Source organism: Pimephales promelas, chromosome 11 (genome assembly GCF_988280905.1).
Source record: "Pimephales promelas chromosome 11, fPimPro1.hap1.1, whole genome shotgun sequence".
NCBI classification, from domain to species: Eukaryota; Metazoa; Chordata; class Actinopteri; order Cypriniformes; family Leuciscidae; genus Pimephales; species Pimephales promelas.
In genome coordinates, this window is record NC_142779.1 from 15,723,546 (window position 1) to 15,742,408 (window position 18,863).

The window sequence follows — 18,863 nt, forward strand, 5'->3', positions numbered from 1 at the left end:
TATGACAATTTTTTCAATTGTAATTTATTCTTGTTATGGCAAAGCTGAGTATTTAAGCAGTCATTAATCCACTGTAAAAATGAATATGCTTTATCTAATCAATAAAATTGTAGCAACAGATTGCAAGCAATATTATTAATTAAAAAAGAACAAATTAGAATTGAGTAATACTTAATCAAAATATTCCTGAAAAGTTAACCATTTAAAATGAGTAACGTTTACACCAAGAAAATTTAACAAAAATATCTGAACAAACAGATGTCAAAGATGAATTATTTTATATTATCTTTATGTTATATTGCCAACATTGAAGCACCTGATGTTAACAAGCAGAATCAATGAAGGAGAAAACCGTCATTTTAAAACAAACCTAAAACAAACACCGAGCACCATAATGGTGACTTAACCCTTGTGCTGCATTAGATTTTTAACACCGTTAAGTGCATTAAGGACCAAAAATGGCCACATATTAAACATTGCCTAAAATATTATATATTATTATTATTTTCCACTTTTACCAAGTTAAATCTTTTAACCAGCATCAGTCCTCATCATAACTACCAAAAATGTATTCAATTTCAGGATTTTAACCCTTTAATTACCAGTTTTGTTTGCGAAACCATCGATTTGTATAAGAGGAAAAAACACAAAAATTCAATTATTTTCAATAAACTAAATGCAAAGAGAAAACTTTAGATTTGGATTATCACAGTCCCACTTTGCAAAAAATCCCACTTAGCGCGTTAGAGACCAAAAATGGCCACCTATTAAACATTGCCTATTGCCTAAAATAAGGTGCATTTCCACCCATAGGGAATAAATATGTAGTGACGTCATCTGGTGGAATACACTATATAATGCAAATATAATGCTTTTGCTTCAAAATGAAAGGATGTTTGTGTAAAAATCATGTTTCATGTATTACTGACAGCCTCAGATTTAAACGTTTTAATGGGTTTCAATGGGTCATTTTTGGTCTTTATGGTGCTGAGTGTTACTATTTGATCTACACAGTGTGTGTTATACATATTTTGCAAAATGGGATCACATTTTTTACATGTATCCAAAAAGTCACAATTTTGCCAAATTTCATACCATTTGCATTAAAACAGCCAAAATGGTCAAAGAAATTAAACTGCAAAAGACCAAAAATGTCCCTAATGCAGCATAAGGGTTAAACATACTTTCTAAAAAAAACGTTTTACTCATTTTAAATGGTTAACTTTTAATGAATTAATTTGATTAATTATTACTCAATTCTTTTGTTAAATTTAATAATATTGCTGATCATATTTAATAATATTTTATTTATTTAATAGTATTGCTTGTAATCTGTTGCCACAATTTTTTTTTTTTTTTTTTTGATTAGATAAAGTGCATTCATTTTTACAGTGAGAAATCGTTATAATATGGTGAAAACAGTTATGCCCCTTGTTATTTTTGTGGAAAATATGCTGATTTTTTTCAGGATACTTTCATAAAGAGAAAGTTCAAAAGAACAACATGTATTTAAAACATATTGATTTATTTACTTTATTTGACTTTTGAACGCTGGCTCAGAAAACTCAGTCAAATTTGTTAGTAAACACTTAGTGAATAAGAAGTGTTTCAGCTTTCCAAATACTTTAGCTATGCCACATCAATTCAAGGCAGCACAAGCCTGTCCAATGTGACCGAGCTTGAAGCTGGTCACTGTAATAGAATTTAGTTCAATTGAATTTAAAGCAGTGCTGTGAATGCTGCTACTGAGCCAAAAAGGAATGCAGAGGGTGGGGCTGTACAGACATAGTACGTTTATAAAGCTTTTCATTGGAAACACATCAGAATTCCCCTCTTCGACAACACAACCATAACTTTTTAAAGGCAGCAGAAGTACGTGACAACTTAGTTCCGAAAAAAAAAAACAACAACTAAAAATGAGTGGCAGCAATACATGTGTCATATTTAATTGCGTCCTACAATGATAAAATCCCAGTGGTAGCAATAAATACAAGAGCAATCCTGAAAAATCTGGATCATGCACATTACATTTTATATTACTGTACACTTTTATTAATGACTAAAACAATTCTTAGCTTAGGTCTTCCACATGCGATTTTCATAAAATAATAATCACACTAGCATATGATGACAAACTGTAGTGTCAGTAGAAACAAAAATATATTGTTATGCTAGGGGTTTATAAAATAAATTATCTGGAGCATGAAATGTGAATAATGCTTAGTCATCTCCAAAAGGATCGGGGTAACAGCATGCCTGCATGTGATGACTCATAAAAACGTCACATCTGAAGGTTATGAAAAAGAAAAATACTGTTTAAAAAACACAAAAGAAATGTAAGACGAAATTCAGCATACATAAAAACAGCATATTACATTCAATATCAGGAATAATTAAAGCAGTAGTTAAACATCTGTGAATTGCAGTAAATACTACACAATTGTTATGATTAATGAAATATGATCTGATATGAAGAAGCGCCATAATTCTGTTTAGACCATGCAAGGTACTTAATTCTTAAAGGTACAGTTCACCCAAATATGACCATTTTGTCATCATTTACTCACTATCATGTCTATCCAAACCTGTTGAACTTTATATCTTCTGTAAAACACAAAAGAAGATCTTTTTTCTTTTTTTTTGTCAATAGAGAGAAAGTGAATGGTCCAAAGTTTGTTTTGGACCCCATTGACTTTCATTGTATGGACAATAATTTCTTCAAAATACCTTCTTTTGTTATCTACAGAAGAAAGAAAGTCAAACATGTTTAGAAACAACATGAGGGCAAGTTCATTTTGGGTGATATTTAATAACAGTCTATGGAAAGGTTTTAGATGATTAGTCAGACCAGGCTGGCTCTAAACGTCACTTGAGATCAAGAGGAAGTCCTCTGCTTGGCTTCCTTGTGTTCGGCATCTCTGGAGAGTCCCTTTGGCTGGCGTGGAGGCGTGAGAGGAGGAACTGTGGGTGACTGAAGAATATCTGCGTACCTGTGGCTGGGTTTGGTCTCCCTTTGGAGAACTTTTCTGAGAAGCGGTTTCAAAAGCCCAATGGTGACCTGGCTGCCGTGAGCTTCGAACGGTCCCGAGTTCTGCGTCGAATCCGGCAGGTTTTTCAGTACAATATTGAGTATGCTCGTCACAGTCATGTCCTCTGGACAAAGAGTCCAGAGCAGGTCCAAATAAGGGTCCAGGTCTCTATGCTGTGACACTTCGCACAGCAGAGCGCTGAAAATCTCTTTGTTCAGAAGCGGGCTCTTCTGGCAGAACCTCTCAGCAACTTGTGTCACCCGTTCCCACTGGCTTTGTTCGATGAGAATCCGCAATGCTTGCATTATCGCTTTGGGCCTCTCGCTGGACAAAAGCAGCTCCACTTCCAGGTGTTGGTTGGACCCTTTGCAAGGGAGCACAGTCAGGGCCCGTTTATAGAGCGGCAAACTCTCAGAGCTCTCCTTCACACCGTAACTCCAGGAAGATGTGGAGGTTGTGCCCATCTGCTGTTGTGCCAATTCCAGAAACCTGGGGAGCCAGCTGGGCTGGAATTTGAAGATGGAGTGGCACAAGAGCTCAAAAACAGGCAGGTTCACTGTAGTGTGTTTCTGCTGACCGTTGCAGTGAGCAAAGTTCGCTGTGGGTTGCACAGGGCTGAGGATGATTTTCCACAATTCAGCAGGAGCTTTAGAAGACAATGATCCCTCACCGTTGCACCTCAGATGCAGAACCGCTTGCACGGCGTGCCAGGAATGAGTGGGAAAGAGTTGGAAGATGCTGTTCAGGTATTGAAGATTTTCCTTCTCTAGCTCACCGCCAAGCAGCCGGCAGATCTCCTGCTGCACCAAGGTTTCACAATAGTTCGCTAGATCTTTCTCAGAAGCCTTCACCATTGACGTTTTGATGTCCTCTAGCAAAACGAGACCCCTAAGTTCTGATTCGAGCGAGCTCATGAGCCTTTCTTGACCCGAGGAATGTTTCTCACCAGTTTTGGTCTTCTGGTTGCTGAGGTAATCTCGGAGGATGGCAGCCAGCGATATGGGAGCTTGAAACATCCCACCTTTTTTGAGCTTCTCCACCGTGAGCTGTGTGCTACTTAGACTTCTTTGCTGATAGTATTTACACGCCTCCTCGAAAACAGCCTCAACCAAGAGTGCACTTGAGTCTTCTGAATATGTCGGAGAAGACTTCTGTGTTTGCGTGACCACAAACAACCCGGTCTCTGACAGGATTTGCGGAGAGTGACTGTCCAAAGAGTTTACAAAGAGAAGACCTTCGGTTTTCAGACTTATTCTTTCTAATTCCAGGCCACATTTGGTGTCAATTAAGAAGAGGGTCCTGCCTATTGTTAGTGCCAGGACTTCACTATACATATTCAGACTGTTTTGGGTCCCACTAGCACTTAGGCAATTATCAGGAAGTTTGTATATGTTGCGAAGACAGCCATCCCTCTTCATAATGCATACCCAACCAGTGCTGAGGAGGAGGAGGAGGTCTCCACATCCAGTGGGAGAGAATCCACAGATTTTAGGGGGATTTAGTGTGGGTAGGAGGCCAATGAAGTCTGTAACAAGCCTTTTGAAGTCTGATTCTTTGCTTGAGCTTTTCATAAGTGTGCAACTACAGGCACTGTGCACTTTAAAGGTGTCATGTTCAGGTGACCATACAAGAAACACTTTCGAAACATCCAATGAAGAGTTTTCCCGCATGTCTGGGAGCAGATAGACCAAATCGCCAGAACTGATGGTCGTATATCGAGGATTATTATGCAATGCAATTTTCACATTTCCCAAACTGACACCTCCCTCATTAACTTCAACTGTCTTTTTGCAGATACAGAACCGGAAGCTGCTGCACACACTACTGGAGTTCTCAGATGGTGGTCGCTCCTCACACCATATGATGAAATTGTGACACATAGACACAGAAACTACTTTTGCACGAGGGCTGTTACACAGATCCACAGTCTGGAGTAGATGCCAGCCTGATCTGCTCTCGAGGAATTTCCAGAATTCTACTTTTCCATTCTCAAAAATCACTCCCAACACAGGGGCTGCGTCATCTGGTTTGCTGAGAGGGATATAAATAACATCCACTATAGGAACATTTCGAGTTAGCACTAAATCAACGTGCTTTTGGCATTGCATTAAATGGGCTCGCTGATATTTGTCATATGTCATAAGACCACTCTTGGGCTGACGCACAATGACATGAATGTGACGTCCATCTGGACTCAGACGCACTTCGGACAGACAGTTTTGAGTAGAGATGTTGGAGTATTCTCGTTTAAAAAACTCCTTTAGATCCTTTCCTTTCGTAAAATCTCCGAAATCAGTCACTTGTTCCAATGCGAGCATCGTCATGTTTGCTGAAATGTCGATCTGTAATAGGAAGCACACGAGGGTGAAAACACTTTCAGTTTGGACCTGCGATCATCCACAATCTCCTTGAATCATGTCCAGCGCTTATTTCACGCGTTAACTCCATCATATGACTCTGTCATATACAGTCCACAAATCCTGCGAAATACACGTATATTTCTCTTGTGCTGTCTGTTTCTCTCCCACTCCTCCTGACATCACGAGTTTGTTAATTTCCGGAATATAATGGCTGTGTTTCAAAACGTAGTGAGCCCACTATCCAGGCAACATGATAGAGCAAGAACGATCGCGACTTTGCTAGACAGAAATCATGTCTAGGTAGTAAGGTAGGTAGCTTTCTACATTTTTAAACACGTCCTATGCGCTATGCGTTGCTTTTATTTTTCAATTTTGCTCCGTTGAAGGGAGGGGTTTTATTCATCACTCTACATGAGCACAATCTGCACAAGCATATTTTTTATTCAGCAAAAAACAAACACACACACACACACACACACACACACACACACACACACACACACACAAAAAAAACTCGCAACTATGTCTTTCAATCTGTAAGAATGTGTATCCTGAAATCAAATAAATTGCTCATAATGAGGCTAATTCGCCACAGAAAATTAATGTGGGTTGTTTGGTTTTCGATAAGAGTAAATTAATGTTTTGGTTAACAATACTTTGAGACTTTTTTTGATCAACAACATAGATTATATTCCATATTAGGTAAGTTGACAAGTTGTTTTATAAAAACAACTAGGCTACAAATTAGGGGTGAGCTTATGGAGAAATTAATCAACAATTGCAGTTCGGAGATAGCGATGCTTAAATAATAGTATTTTTACACATAGAATAAAAAGCCAAAGGAAGACCAAATAACTTAAACACAATAATACGATGGTCACAAGTAGAGTCATTAGCTCAAATGTAGAATCCACATTTGACCGCTCCAAATGCCAGATACGTTGGCGCGTACGCCATCTTGGAACGGTCAATGTGTCACTCACAGTAAGAAAAAAATAACTTATATTATGTTGTTCTATACTCTTTTTGGTAAGAATCGATGATGCCACAACATTGCGGAGCTTCTGGTTGTGAAACTGACGAGATTTCAATTCCACAAGAAATGGGATAACTTTTTACAGGTGAGAATGTGTTCTTATGTATTAACTCAATATGACCGGTTTTTATACTGCAGGCTACTTTTCAATGTCATGTTAGCTGACACATTCGTTTTGTTGTATTGAGTTTATTTCAGCAGAATTATTCTGATGAACTTGCTGTTTTGCTCTCGTGCATAGACATATACACTGTGTACACTGGCTCTCGTGTTTGCGGCGCCGTGTTTTGACCGTTCCAATATGGCAGCCCATTGGCCACTGATGCGGCATCTTGTTGTGTTTCTATGCTTTGACTTTGTCGGAAATGACGTATGACAGTAAACACTTCCTTCTCTTCGCGCGAAGTTTTCACCGTTGATGCTAACGCAGATATGAATCCCGCAGGTTTTAAAGTTTGTAAGTTTTCAAAATACGTGCTAATTACAAATTTATGTAAATCAGTGTTTATCGTTTCTTCTCTGGCTTCATTTCCCGATGTATATTTGCATTTTTAGGCCAACTGCATTGAATCGCAAAAATGATCACTGTAGTGTAACGTTAATATTTATGTAAAAAATTAAGTATATATTTTCTTGGATTCCATACACAAATGCTCTGTTTTATAAACACTCTTTTTAAAAATCTCACTAACATATGTTGGTGTATCCGTAAAATACTGTTTACTCGCCATGTGATTAGCTGCAGACTAGTAACTTATGCTATAACGTTACCTTACTAGATTATGCTGCAAATTATGCATTTACATCACATCATATCACATATTATCTTATGCTTTTATACTTGAGTAAAACCTACTTAATTTTCCAAAACATCCCAGCGTACAACTGTCATTTTGAATGTGCAAAACTGTAATTTTAAGTCTATTTCATGTTTATTGTAATATAATCTTTTATCAACTTTATAACTGTTGGAATTTTAATTTTCTGTTCTATTTATATTCTGACATATGTGTCTCTCTGCACAGAAAATCAAGCAGAAACAGTGAAGATGTCTGATTCGAGGAGAAGGTCTAGAGGGGCTCAAGAGGAGCCAGCAGGACCATCCAATGGAGTGGGAGGGCGGAACAGGTCAGAGAGAGTGGTTGATATGGGTGATGAAGATGATGTTGGTGAACCATCAGGTATTAGTGAGGAAGATGATGATCCAACACGCAGAAGAGAGATCAGGAGCAAGTACAGGGATCTGATCAATCAAGTCCAGCGTGAGTATTAATACTGTTAACATTTCTTTCAATGACACAGATTGATGTTTCATTTATGAAGTGCATTTGTTGAGATTTTTTTGTTTTTGTTTTTTTGTTCACAGAAAATCGTGAGGACATGTTGAACCCGTCTAACAATAAACTCACTGATGTTTTAGAAGCAGCCAACAAACTTTTTGTCAATGGTATTATTTCTATACAGTGTCATTTTTTTGTATAATTGAGATACTATAATGTTTTAATATATATATATATATATATATATATATTATTTTTGTATTTTCAATTTAAGTGTTTGTATTAGTTATTATTAGTCATTGTATTGTTTTTTTAGTTTTTTTTTTTTATTTCAGTTGAAGTTATTATAGACCATTTCACAAGATGTAAACAACACTGGTCCAGAAGCACTTCCTGTTTCAGTTTTTTAACACTACATAAAAGCTGGGATAAAATACAACCAACAGAACATTTAAAATTGAATCAAAAAGTTAAACAAACATCTTTAAGATGTTTTCTTTACATGTGAAATAAAGAAAACAGTTACAAACTGAAACAGGAAGTATTTCTGGACCAGTGTTGTTTACATCTTGTGAAATGGTCTATAGTACAACAATGCAAATTAAATAAAAATTAGAAATTTTGCCTTGGCAATAGCTAAAATAAAACAAAACGAGTTAGTATCCTGAAAAAAAAAGTATCCTGGTATCTACTAACGGGAATTAAGTGCAGTTGTTGGATGCATGCACAACTTGTATTCATGACGTTCTCCTGAATGTTTGTCAATTGTGTGTGTGTGTGTGTGTGTGTTTTCAGTGAGACAGGCTCGTGAAGCAGCGCTGGATGCTCAGCTCCTGGTACTAGCCACTGATCTAGGGAAGGAGAAGGCCAGCCAGCTACATGCTGAAGGCTCTGCATTTGACCCGTCTGCATTTGCAGAACATTTGGTAAGTTACTGTGAGAGGAAAGCCAGATCTTATGTTTTGCATTGGGCAAATTCACCCTGAAAGGAATTTTTTTTCTCCTTGGTTGATTTTTCATATTGATCTCTCTAGTTGTCCTTCATGGGTCTGAATCGTTTGGAGGATGAAAGTGGTCAGGATGGACACTTGGAGGGATATTTACCTCAAGGAGCCTGGCAAAAGCTTGCAAATAGATCAGAGTCCTGCTTCAAAACAGCCCCTTCATTCCACTACATGTAAGTATAGCTGTAGTAAGGGAAGTAAAATGAGATTGATGGTGATCAGGTAACTGTATATGTTAGGCTAGGGTATATATTGAAAATTCACATTAAATGTGAAATAAAAAAAAAATGCTCAACATTTTTAGAGCATTTGTTTTAGCTCTTAAGTTGACCTATTTTCCCAATTCCCATCTTGCTCCATGACTTGTGAGTATGAACGTGTCAAGATAAAAATGTTATAGTGTCTCTATTGCCAAACTACAGTAGATGGTGTAATAATTGGTAAGTTACATTTTTGTGAAGCAGAAACTCAATCTAAATAAGTTTACTTGCATATTTTTTTCTCATCATCGCTCAGAAATGTTCGTAGATGTCCCCATGTGGTATTTTATATATTAAAATGGTTTAGTAAGTAAGCAAGCATACTCGACTATTTAACAAATTTGGGGTTAGTAAATTAGTTACTTTGGAAATCAGTAACTTGGATGCTTTAAATGAATCAACAGTAACTGTGGAGACATTTAAAATGGCTGTATGCTAAATAATTCTATTTCAAATAAATGCTATGCACAACATCAGGAAGATCAGGCCTTTCCTAAATGAGCATGCAACACAACTCCTCGTTCAGGCCCTAGTCATTTCTAGACTTCATTACTGCAATGCTCTTCTGGCTGGACTTCCATCATGTGCAATTAAACCTCTATAAATGATCCAGAATGCTCTAGCTCGTCTGGTCTTCAACGAGCCCAAAAGGGCCCACGTGACTTGCTTGGTTTAGTCCTCAGTTGTAAGTCGCTTTGGATAAAAGCGTCTGCTAAATGACTAAATAAATATAAATAAATGCTGTAATTTTGAACTTCATATTCATCAAGGAATCCTGAAATAAAACAAAATTCTGATTTCCACAAAAATGTTAAACAGCATTACTGTTTTCAACATTGATGTATAATAAGAAATTATTATTGAGCAACAAATCAGCATATTAGAATGATTTCTGAAGGATCGTGACACTGAAGACTAAAGTAAGGGTGCTCATTAATTCCATTATAGGAATGAATTGTATTTTAAAATATATTTAAATACAAAATGGTGTTTTAAATTGTAATAATATATAATAAGTACAAATAAGTACTACCTTGGTGAGCATAAGAGAGACTTATTGTGTGGTAGTAATAAAGTCATATTTAACTACATTCGGTATTTTTTACTTCACGCTAAACATTGGAATTTTTTCTTTTTTTTTAAATTGGCTATACAGTTTACGAAAACAAAATCTCTACTGATGCCTTTTCATTTAAGTTTACAAACCTTTATTTTTTCTTTTCAATTCAAGATTGGGCTCATTTTTGGCAGAGCCTCCTCCACCACGGCCAAGAGTGGAGAGGCAGAGAAAAGCCCCCAGCAAAGAGGCTAAACGAATTATGCCCACCCAGGTGAGCTCATCATTTTAAAGGGGTGGTTGATTGCGATTTCACTTTTTTCATTTTAAATAGTGTGTAATGTTGCTGTTGGTGCATGAGTTGCAGCGCTGAAAGTTTAGTGTAAGCAGAGATATCGTCTTTTAAAAATCAGGAAGTTTAATGCCTACAAAAACGACTCGATTGGGACTACAACGGGTTTTTATACGTCACTAACCCATACATTTGCATCAACCCTCCCTCTGGGATATGCAAAAAAGGGCATGGCTATATTTTTGCGACTTGTCAAAAGTGTGTTATTTTCATCCAGCTGTCAGGTCTTCTTTGTTCGGGCTTCCTACAGACGCTGTCGTTCGTCAACAATGGATACAATTTATGTTTGATTATGTTCCTGAAAATGACAATCATAATTTAGCTCTTTGTGCTGCGCATTTACGGAAGACAGCTTCCAGAATCTCCACGAATTCAACACTGGATTCAACAAGAAACTGTTACTAAACCATGAAGCAGTTCCAACTTTAAAACCAGTGGCAGCAGTTGTTGGGCCACAACCTGTAATAGGCTAAATAATTGTAAATGTATTTGCATGTATAATTTCAGACGTAATGTTTTAGTTTTATCAAATGCCAGCGCTGGCTTTATAGCCACTTAGTTATGCTATTTCGTGTCTACGACAAACGCGTACAAACATTTTGGACCTGAATTTGTATATGAACTAATTTTGTATTTTTAGATGCTATTGTGTAAAACAAACTTGTATAAAGTAAAAAAAAAAAAAATAGGCAAAGTATCATTCAGAAACGTTTTGTAAGAGCCATGTGTGGTGAGGTTCTGCTTGCCTCGCTTCATTGCCACTTTCTGGGTCTGATTCTGGCTCATACTGATACTGTAGTATCGACACCATTATGTACGTTTGACAGGAACAGATAAGCAACTTTCGCTCGTAAACGTAATGGGCGTGTCGAATCTGGACAACGTGCACTACACAGTTTAGCCAATCACAACACACCTTCCCAAACTAACCAGTCTAAGCCCTCTGCCTGTTTCTGAGGGAGTGGTTTCATAGACTCCACTATGAAAATAAGAAAAATAAGACTTTAAAAAAAAGATAAACCACGAATACATGTTATATTGCACCCCATAAACACATTCATGCAAAGAAAAAAAGCAGTAAACTACCCCTTTAATAATGCAAACCCTGACTTTCCCAATATCCTTCAGAATCTGTCTGACTTTAAAACATATCTTCTCAACGCAGCTGAAAAAAATGGAAGAGTCACACCAGGAGGCAACAGAGAAAGAGGTTGAAAGGATTCTTGGATGTTTGCAACTTTACTCTGGTGATAATTGTAAGCATACTAGAATAAGTTAGTGTTAGCTTAGCGACACTGGCTATTTCAAAACCTATAATAAATGGCTTTTTTCGGAACAGCTGGGGAACCTATTTCATACTACGAGTTCGTCATCGACCCAAACTCCTTCTCCCGGACTGTGGAGAATATCTTCCACACATCATTTCTCATAAGGGTGAGTCAAAACTCAACAATATCTGTGAAAATTCAACATATGTCCCTCAATAAAAAAAAAAGTAATCAAATTATATTTTTTACCCTTAGGATGGACTGGTGAGGATGTTCTTGGATAATGATGAGCTTCCTTGTATTGGTAAGTAGGGATGGGCATTTTATGCAAAAATAATATTCGATGATCACTGGGAATTAGATTATTTGAAAATCGCACCCCTCCCCCACATGCTCATTGGTTAAACAGAATTCACTCAAATCCTGCTCCTGATAAAATTTCTCTGTAGTACCAGTACTGTACGTGTTGTAGCCATTAAAGAAAACGTATTTAGTTGCATATTTATGTTTAAATAATATAATTATATATTTTTAATCTCATCCATTTGGCCCGTTGATTTTATGAAAAGTGAACAGCATGAGTAAGATAGGATCACAAGATGCGCAATCTATCGGAAGACGTGGAGTGGGTCAGCTCAGACACCACTTCATTAAGTTTTGTTTTTGTTTTGTAGAAAGCGTTTCTTTAAAATGAATTTTGTTTTGTATAAATTGTATCTTAATTTCAAATCAATGTTTCATCAACCAATTCTCTGGATTTAATAACTAAACAGCAAGAGTCATAAAACCTTTCCGCGGAGTCATAAAACATCTTAAATTTAATAAAAAGAATTTTAGGCCATAAAAAGTCATAAAAATGTTTGGATTTTCTATACTGGGTCATAAATTACATTTAGCCACGTCTTAAATTGATATGCTAATTCATTCATTATCGCGATATAATTTTTTCTCTACTAAACGATATCAAGAGTTCTATAAATGTTCGATATAATTATGCGCCAAAAGCTGAACGAAACTCATTAGAACCGTGTGCGCCTCACAGATTGTTTATCCGCTCGGCTCAAAGTCCAAACGGCAGCGCTGCGTGAGCTCACATGACTAGAGCAGTGTTGCCAACTTAGCAATTTTGTTGGCCTATCCAGAGCCATATAGAGATAAATGTATATGGAATCTATAGAGAATCTCTCTCTATGGCTCTGGGCCTATTCAAACAACACATGGCTAGGGTGTGGTGAGCTGGTACCTCTGTATGTCAGGGCACCAAAACTTCCAATAGAAATTCAACTGCAGTAGCCACCATTCAACCTGAAGAGGGCAGCACACAGAACTCGTTTTTACACCATATATTGTAGAATTAAAACACTTTAAAACACCCAAATGTCAAAAAAATGACTTGAATAAATGACCAGCTTGAATAAAGCCAAAGTCTTAGATTATTAACTTAAAAAAAATGGTTTTAGAGTTTAGTTACCCTTTAAGATTGCTGTGGAAATGCGAAAACAGGAAGACAAAAGACAACGAGTGCAGGGATGGGGCTACATAAGGTCTGTATAGAGTGCTGAAGTTATGATGTCACTTTGTAGGCCAAAACGCAGTAGCGAGTTAGCATTTTAGCACTTCCGGTTCCTTCGCCCTAAAGTCTATGGGTTTTTTGAATGGGTTTTTGCTAAATCGCCTGAAATAAGGTCTGTGGTTAACAAAGCCTCTAAATAATTTCACGTTTTGATCTATGACATAAAACACACCAGTTATAACCTCCTTTTGGTTTTTTAAACTTTATTGTGTCTTTATATAGGCTTCAAAATGTATACATTTTGGATTAACTTGTAAAGATTATCTTAATAGACAAAACGTGTAAGGGTCACAACTCTTTGTTAAACAAAGATCTTATTTTTTGTGATTTTCCAAAAGTCTATGGGGAAAGTTCATAGTTGTCCTACAAAGTGACGTCATAACTTGACGTGCATTTCTCTCTAGGCGCATTCACTTCTGCGAAGATGGAGAGTCAGCATTGTCAACTTTATCTTTGCAGCTGACACTGACACAGAAAGCATTAGTTTATTAATAAACAATTAACATTTCTCCTTGCTATATTTGACACATTCATAATTCATAGTCATAAGTTGACTAATGGCTTAAATGAACAACTACTAGTCAACTAGAAGGTTGTGGACACCCCTGCTTATCTCACAAGTAGGGCTGTCCACACAACAATTCTATTCTATAAGGCCAAATCCATAAATCATTATTGTGTTCGTATTTGGTCGAATGTTCTCGCAGATGATATTATTATCTGTGTGTTGTAGCTCTAGTAGAGGAAGGTGAGATAGAGCCTGGTGGAGCTTCCATCCGACATCAGTGTGTCATCTCCATCAACCAGGAATCCTGGAGGGTGAGCACATTATGACTGCATTTGGTGATTATTTGCAATAGTGATGCACCAAAATTTAGAATTTATTTACCTGAAATTAAAGTTTTCATTTAGCCACAAGCTGAAACCGAAATGAAAGTTTATTTAATATTGCATGAAACTGAAGTTTTTTCTTTTCTACTCTATAATGATGTAGATCAAAATGAAATCGAAAATATGTACTGGTTGTGATTTGCTTTTGCTCTGATCTCATGTGAGTGACAGGTTGTCCCGCCCTCGCTTCAATAAACGCGTCATCAGAGAAGTGAAGAGATGCAAGAGGGAGGGGTTATTTATTTTAAGATTAAGTTATGATTAAAGCTTATGATTACTAAACAAACACAGATAAATTGTTTGATAATACTACAATATTAAAAATAAAATTTGGTTTTTAATTTCATGGTATTTATATTTATCATATGTATATTTATGTCGCCAAACCTCCTTGTGGAAAAAGAATGCCGTGGTGTTTACAACTGTGACAATAAGTGCTAAACAGGATCAACTAAACACTGGATTTTCAAGAGTATGTACATTTCTCGGCTCCATTGTTGCAGTAAACTTGCACAACGATCTTAAATGAATAATTTATTAGATGCATGCCGGTGTATTATTGTAGGGACGTTGACTTCAACTTTACATTTTCAATCCCCTAAACATGACACGGAACAAAACAAACTATGATTGGTTGCTTTACACGTCCTTTTGGGCTGCAATAGATTCCAGACCTTCTGCTATTTACTAACTAAACCCTAAATTTCAGCTCGGGGTTCAGACTTATTTATTAGTTAATGACTTAATCAGCGACTAGTCGATGTCAACTCGACTTTAATCACATAAATGTCGACTTTAACAAAAAAATCTGAAGTGTTTCAACTCCTAATCAACAAAATATGTTTATCCAGGCACCTGTCTGTCTTGGCAAAATCACGGTGACCATATTTAAAAGCATCAAACGATAATTATTATTATAGTTTTGTTAAATGTAAAGAATTTGAAAGGTTCAGACTTTTTGTAACCAAATTAACAAAGCACAAATTTTATTGCAGTTATTGGATGGTAAGCAAATTAAAAACCGTATGGACTAAAATACCTCGGTTCATCAAAATTAAGTTTCAAATCAAGAAATTTAAAACCGCTTCGGCTGAATACTTTCAATTGCTGGAATTGTGGTGCATCACTAAATTCAAGCAGATATTTATTTAGCATGGTGGTTTTTTACGTTAAATAATCTCTCGTTTGTGTCTTTCAGGAAATCATTGATGCCTTTGATATTAAGGACGCTATGATTCCAGTTTTAGAGGTTTTGTCTCAAGAAAGCTAAGTTGGAGGATAGCTAACAACAGCTACCGAAACGTTTATAAAATAAAAAACAAATACTTTTTATATTTTTAATGTTTGGAATCTCAATTTTAAGAGTTATATCTTCTGAATTTTGTACAAAGTGTAATAATTTGGATTAATAAAATAAATGTAAAGTGAACTTGCATTCAACATTATATTAGGTGGTAGAAATATTTTCATTTCATGGACACAAGGTTCATAACTCTCCACTTTCAGTAGGTTTAAATCTCTCTTCTCTTTCTCTGAATCCCAAATATATATTGCACACAGAAACGGTGACCATCACATGGGACCATTAATTCATAAAACAAGTTTGCTTTGTAAACCATTATGCAAAGATATAATCTATCTAATCTAAAAGATATATAATATAATAAAAAAGTCAAAACTCTATTCACTCAGCCCAAAATCTATGATTTTTTTTTTTGTAGATAACAGAATGTATCCTTGCAGATTAACTAAAATTACTTGTAGTGTGAATGGTTTATGTTTGGATTCCCCAATACTAATCCATAATCTTATCATTAGTGTAGAAACTAAATGAACCCATTCAAATGGGCCATATCCTGACTTCCTTCTCAGTAATTACATTTAGATTACAGTTGAACTCCCCCTAGTGGTGAAGTAACTTAATGCACTGGTTAATCAACCCAAAAAATGATTGAATACATTATCTCGACTGATGTCTCTAACCGGGGATATTTGCACAGTCATATGGGAATATCTGTATTCTCTTGCACTTTGTTGGCTAATCAACTGCCCAATGTGGTGGCTCACCGGTTTACGCTAGTCCTTGTATTTCTAAGTGGCAGAGATCCTGTCTCTCTTTTTTCAGAAAATGTCAGAAATTATTTATTAGCTTTTAATTGCCATATAGAAAAGTAGTTACTGTTGGATTTGCTTGAATGTTCTTACTTTTTCCTAGTCTTTTATAAGCTGTTGTGTAGCTTTTGTATTTTGTAAATGTGTTAGGGAACTGCAGTATGTTTGCCTGCTGTCCATTTTTAGTTAATATAATTTAGAATAAGTTATGCATCTAAACACATGATGTGTGTTTGCCATTTTATTTTTCCTTCCATTTCAAAGTAAAGGTTGCTTTTTTGCTGAAAGCTCATTTTCCATAGGGATGCACAGATAATAAAGTGCTGTCCAATACTGTGTTATTAATGTATGTAATGTAATGACTGATATAAAAATTCAGAACAATTTAGTCTTAAATAAATGTGCTAAACTAAAATCAGTAGTTTTTGTCTTTGTCAATTCCATGTTGTCATGCTTATTTTAGGCGTCAAACACATAAATAGTAAATTTCGACCAATATTGTTATATTAAAATCGTTAATATTGATAAGAGATATGATTCTGATAAACTGCTTTTAATGAGGGTCCAGATGTGATTTTTAATGTGTTTTATTTTGCCTCACTGCAATGCTGGATTGGAAGCAAATCTAAATATGACTGGCTTAATTGCAGCCTGGATCAGTGATGATATTTGATAACTTTAAAATAAATAAATATTGTTATTATTATTATTTTTTAATGCTTGGAGGAATTTTAACCATTAAGAAAAAAAAAACAAAAAAACAAGGGACAATTATGATTTCATGTTAACCTTAATGCCAATTAGAGAATAAATATTTTCAATTTAGTCTGTGATTCTTCGGACGGCTTTATCTCTTTTTGTCATTATGGCCTTTTTATATTATTTTGTGAAATCCCTTTATTGTCTTCCTCTGTCCCATTTCACTTGAGTGGCTCCATCACATTTCCTCTGGCGATTTTCTTCAATGCTCAGCACCGTGTCATCATGTCGGCTGCTTTTGCTCTAATAAACCCGCAGATGCTCCGTTCTTTTATTTTTCTCTTTCTCATTCCCCTCCTCTCCCTGCTTGTGTGACGGTCGCTGTCGATAACAGAGGGGCTTTCAGCCACTTGCAGAGCAGCATCTCTTAGCATCACTGCAAACCCAGACGAAAGAAGGAGGGAAAAAAAGTCAAGACTCTATTTTTTTTTTGAATCCTCAACTGTGCTATTTATATAATTGCATTATTATATAAGAGAATGAGCATGTATGTCATGCTTATACCTTGGGCATTGCAGTAGATGATGCTTATTCACACAAACTCCCTCTCACACACATAGGGGTATCCTTGCACGCTTGCACACACTTGCTCACACCCTGCTTGCATTGCTCAGCGATGCCATTTCTTTGGAGTGGGGATGCAATCCTGGAAAGACTATTTTTGCAAGCCTTGTAGTGCTTCTGTCACCTCTCCTCAGGAGGACATGGAATACAGGATGGGAAGCTGCATCGGAGTCGCACGCAGCCAGGTAACACCGCATCTCTCAGATACTGCACACAGAATGGCATGGCAAAACGAAACGAGAATGAGTGGGAAGACATCGGTGGTTGTTAGTGCTGGAAGAAAAGGGGGATGAGGGGGAGTATTTGTGTCGACAGGGGGATATAAAAGAAAAAGCGTGTATTTTCGGCTGTCTCGTCTCATACTGGCCTGTAGTGGTCGGAGCTCTGGAGATAAAGAGAGTGAAAGGAGACGGGAATGGAAGGGAAAAAAGAGGGGGAGGTGCAAAGAGATCCCTGACAATATCTGTACAGTGTGAGCGGGGAAAGGAATGACAGACATGGATAAATGGAAGGCACTACACTGCATTTTAGGCAAGATTGCAACAAGTAAATGATGTCTTGTCTGAAAATAGAGAGAATTAAATAAGGAACTGATTCCCATAACAACAAGAAATATTTGTGCATTAATAGCCAAACAGTAAATAAGCAGTCATTGTATATAGGCATTAAATGATGTCTTTATGATTTATTAATAACTTGTTATTCAGCCTCTCTTAAGTGATGAGATGCACTACTTGTTTTAATAGGAATGTTTGGTTGGTCACTATTTTAATAATTGTATAATAATCTTAATCTTTTACTGTAATGATATCAGGGAGGAGAAGGGGTGTGTTGCGTGACTGCCAGCAATTAAAAAAGGATTTATTACAGTGATTAGTAAATACTTTAATTCATGTTTTCTTTATGCTTTTAAAAAGTCAGGGTATGGTTTTGTAATTTGTATGTATCAAAAGGTGAGAATGAGTATGAATAAGTGAAATGGAGTGTATGTTGTTGTGTTTAAGAGCACGGGTGAGGTTAACAGGTTGCAGATAATGGATAATACATAAATAATGCATTTATGTGTTATTATGGATTGCATGGTTTTCCAATGGGGAAACAGCTGTGTGGTTGAATTTAAGTTTGAATTCGAAGGAAAGATCACAATCTAGGGAGTTAAGCAAGAACGACCTGGAAATAGTCGTTGAATGGAAGGTTTTGGAGAAAGATGGAAAGAGTTGAAAACACTGGTTTGGTAAGTTATATTCCATTTTGAAGTTTTTCATCAATTTACTGTACATGGCAAAAATGCGCTTTATTATATTACATTATTTATTCA

The 18,863-nt window shown here is 36.3% G+C and overlaps 3 protein-coding genes across 3 annotated transcripts in view; 2 read left to right on the forward strand and 1 right to left on the reverse strand.

The window, feature by feature from the left end:
• Window positions 1-2,011: 2,011 nt before the first annotated feature.
• Window positions 2,012-5,595, reverse strand: hps6 (HPS6 biogenesis of lysosomal organelles complex 2 subunit 3). The gene has a single exon (XM_039672648.2). It carries the CDS (start codon window positions 5,351-5,353, stop codon window positions 2,876-2,878), a length of 2,478 nt encoding a protein of 825 aa, XP_039528582.2. The 5' UTR covers window positions 5,354-5,595; the 3' UTR covers window positions 2,012-2,875.
• A 1,154-nt stretch (window positions 5,596-6,749) lies between these two features.
• Window positions 6,750-15,550, forward strand: nsmce4a (NSE4A component of SMC5/6 complex). Its single transcript, XM_039672675.2, has 11 exons — window positions 6,750-6,882; window positions 7,451-7,687; window positions 7,792-7,872; window positions 8,501-8,631; window positions 8,740-8,882; window positions 10,201-10,300; window positions 11,544-11,634; window positions 11,718-11,812; window positions 11,902-11,950; window positions 13,953-14,038; window positions 15,309-15,550. Exons 2-11 carry the CDS (start codon window positions 7,474-7,476, stop codon window positions 15,378-15,380), a joined length of 1,062 nt encoding a protein of 353 aa, XP_039528609.1. The 5' UTR covers window positions 6,750-6,882; window positions 7,451-7,473; the 3' UTR covers window positions 15,381-15,550.
• A 1,778-nt stretch (window positions 15,551-17,328) lies between these two features.
• Window positions 17,329-18,863, forward strand: part of tacc2 (transforming, acidic coiled-coil containing protein 2) — a 63,506-nt gene continuing 61,971 nt past the window's right edge. The window contains exon 1 of the mRNA XM_089117072.1: window positions 17,329-17,730. Coding sequence (XP_088973198.1) covers window positions 17,620-17,730 — 111 coding nt within the window. The 5' untranslated portion in view covers window positions 17,329-17,619. The remainder of the gene's footprint in view (window positions 17,731-18,863) is intronic.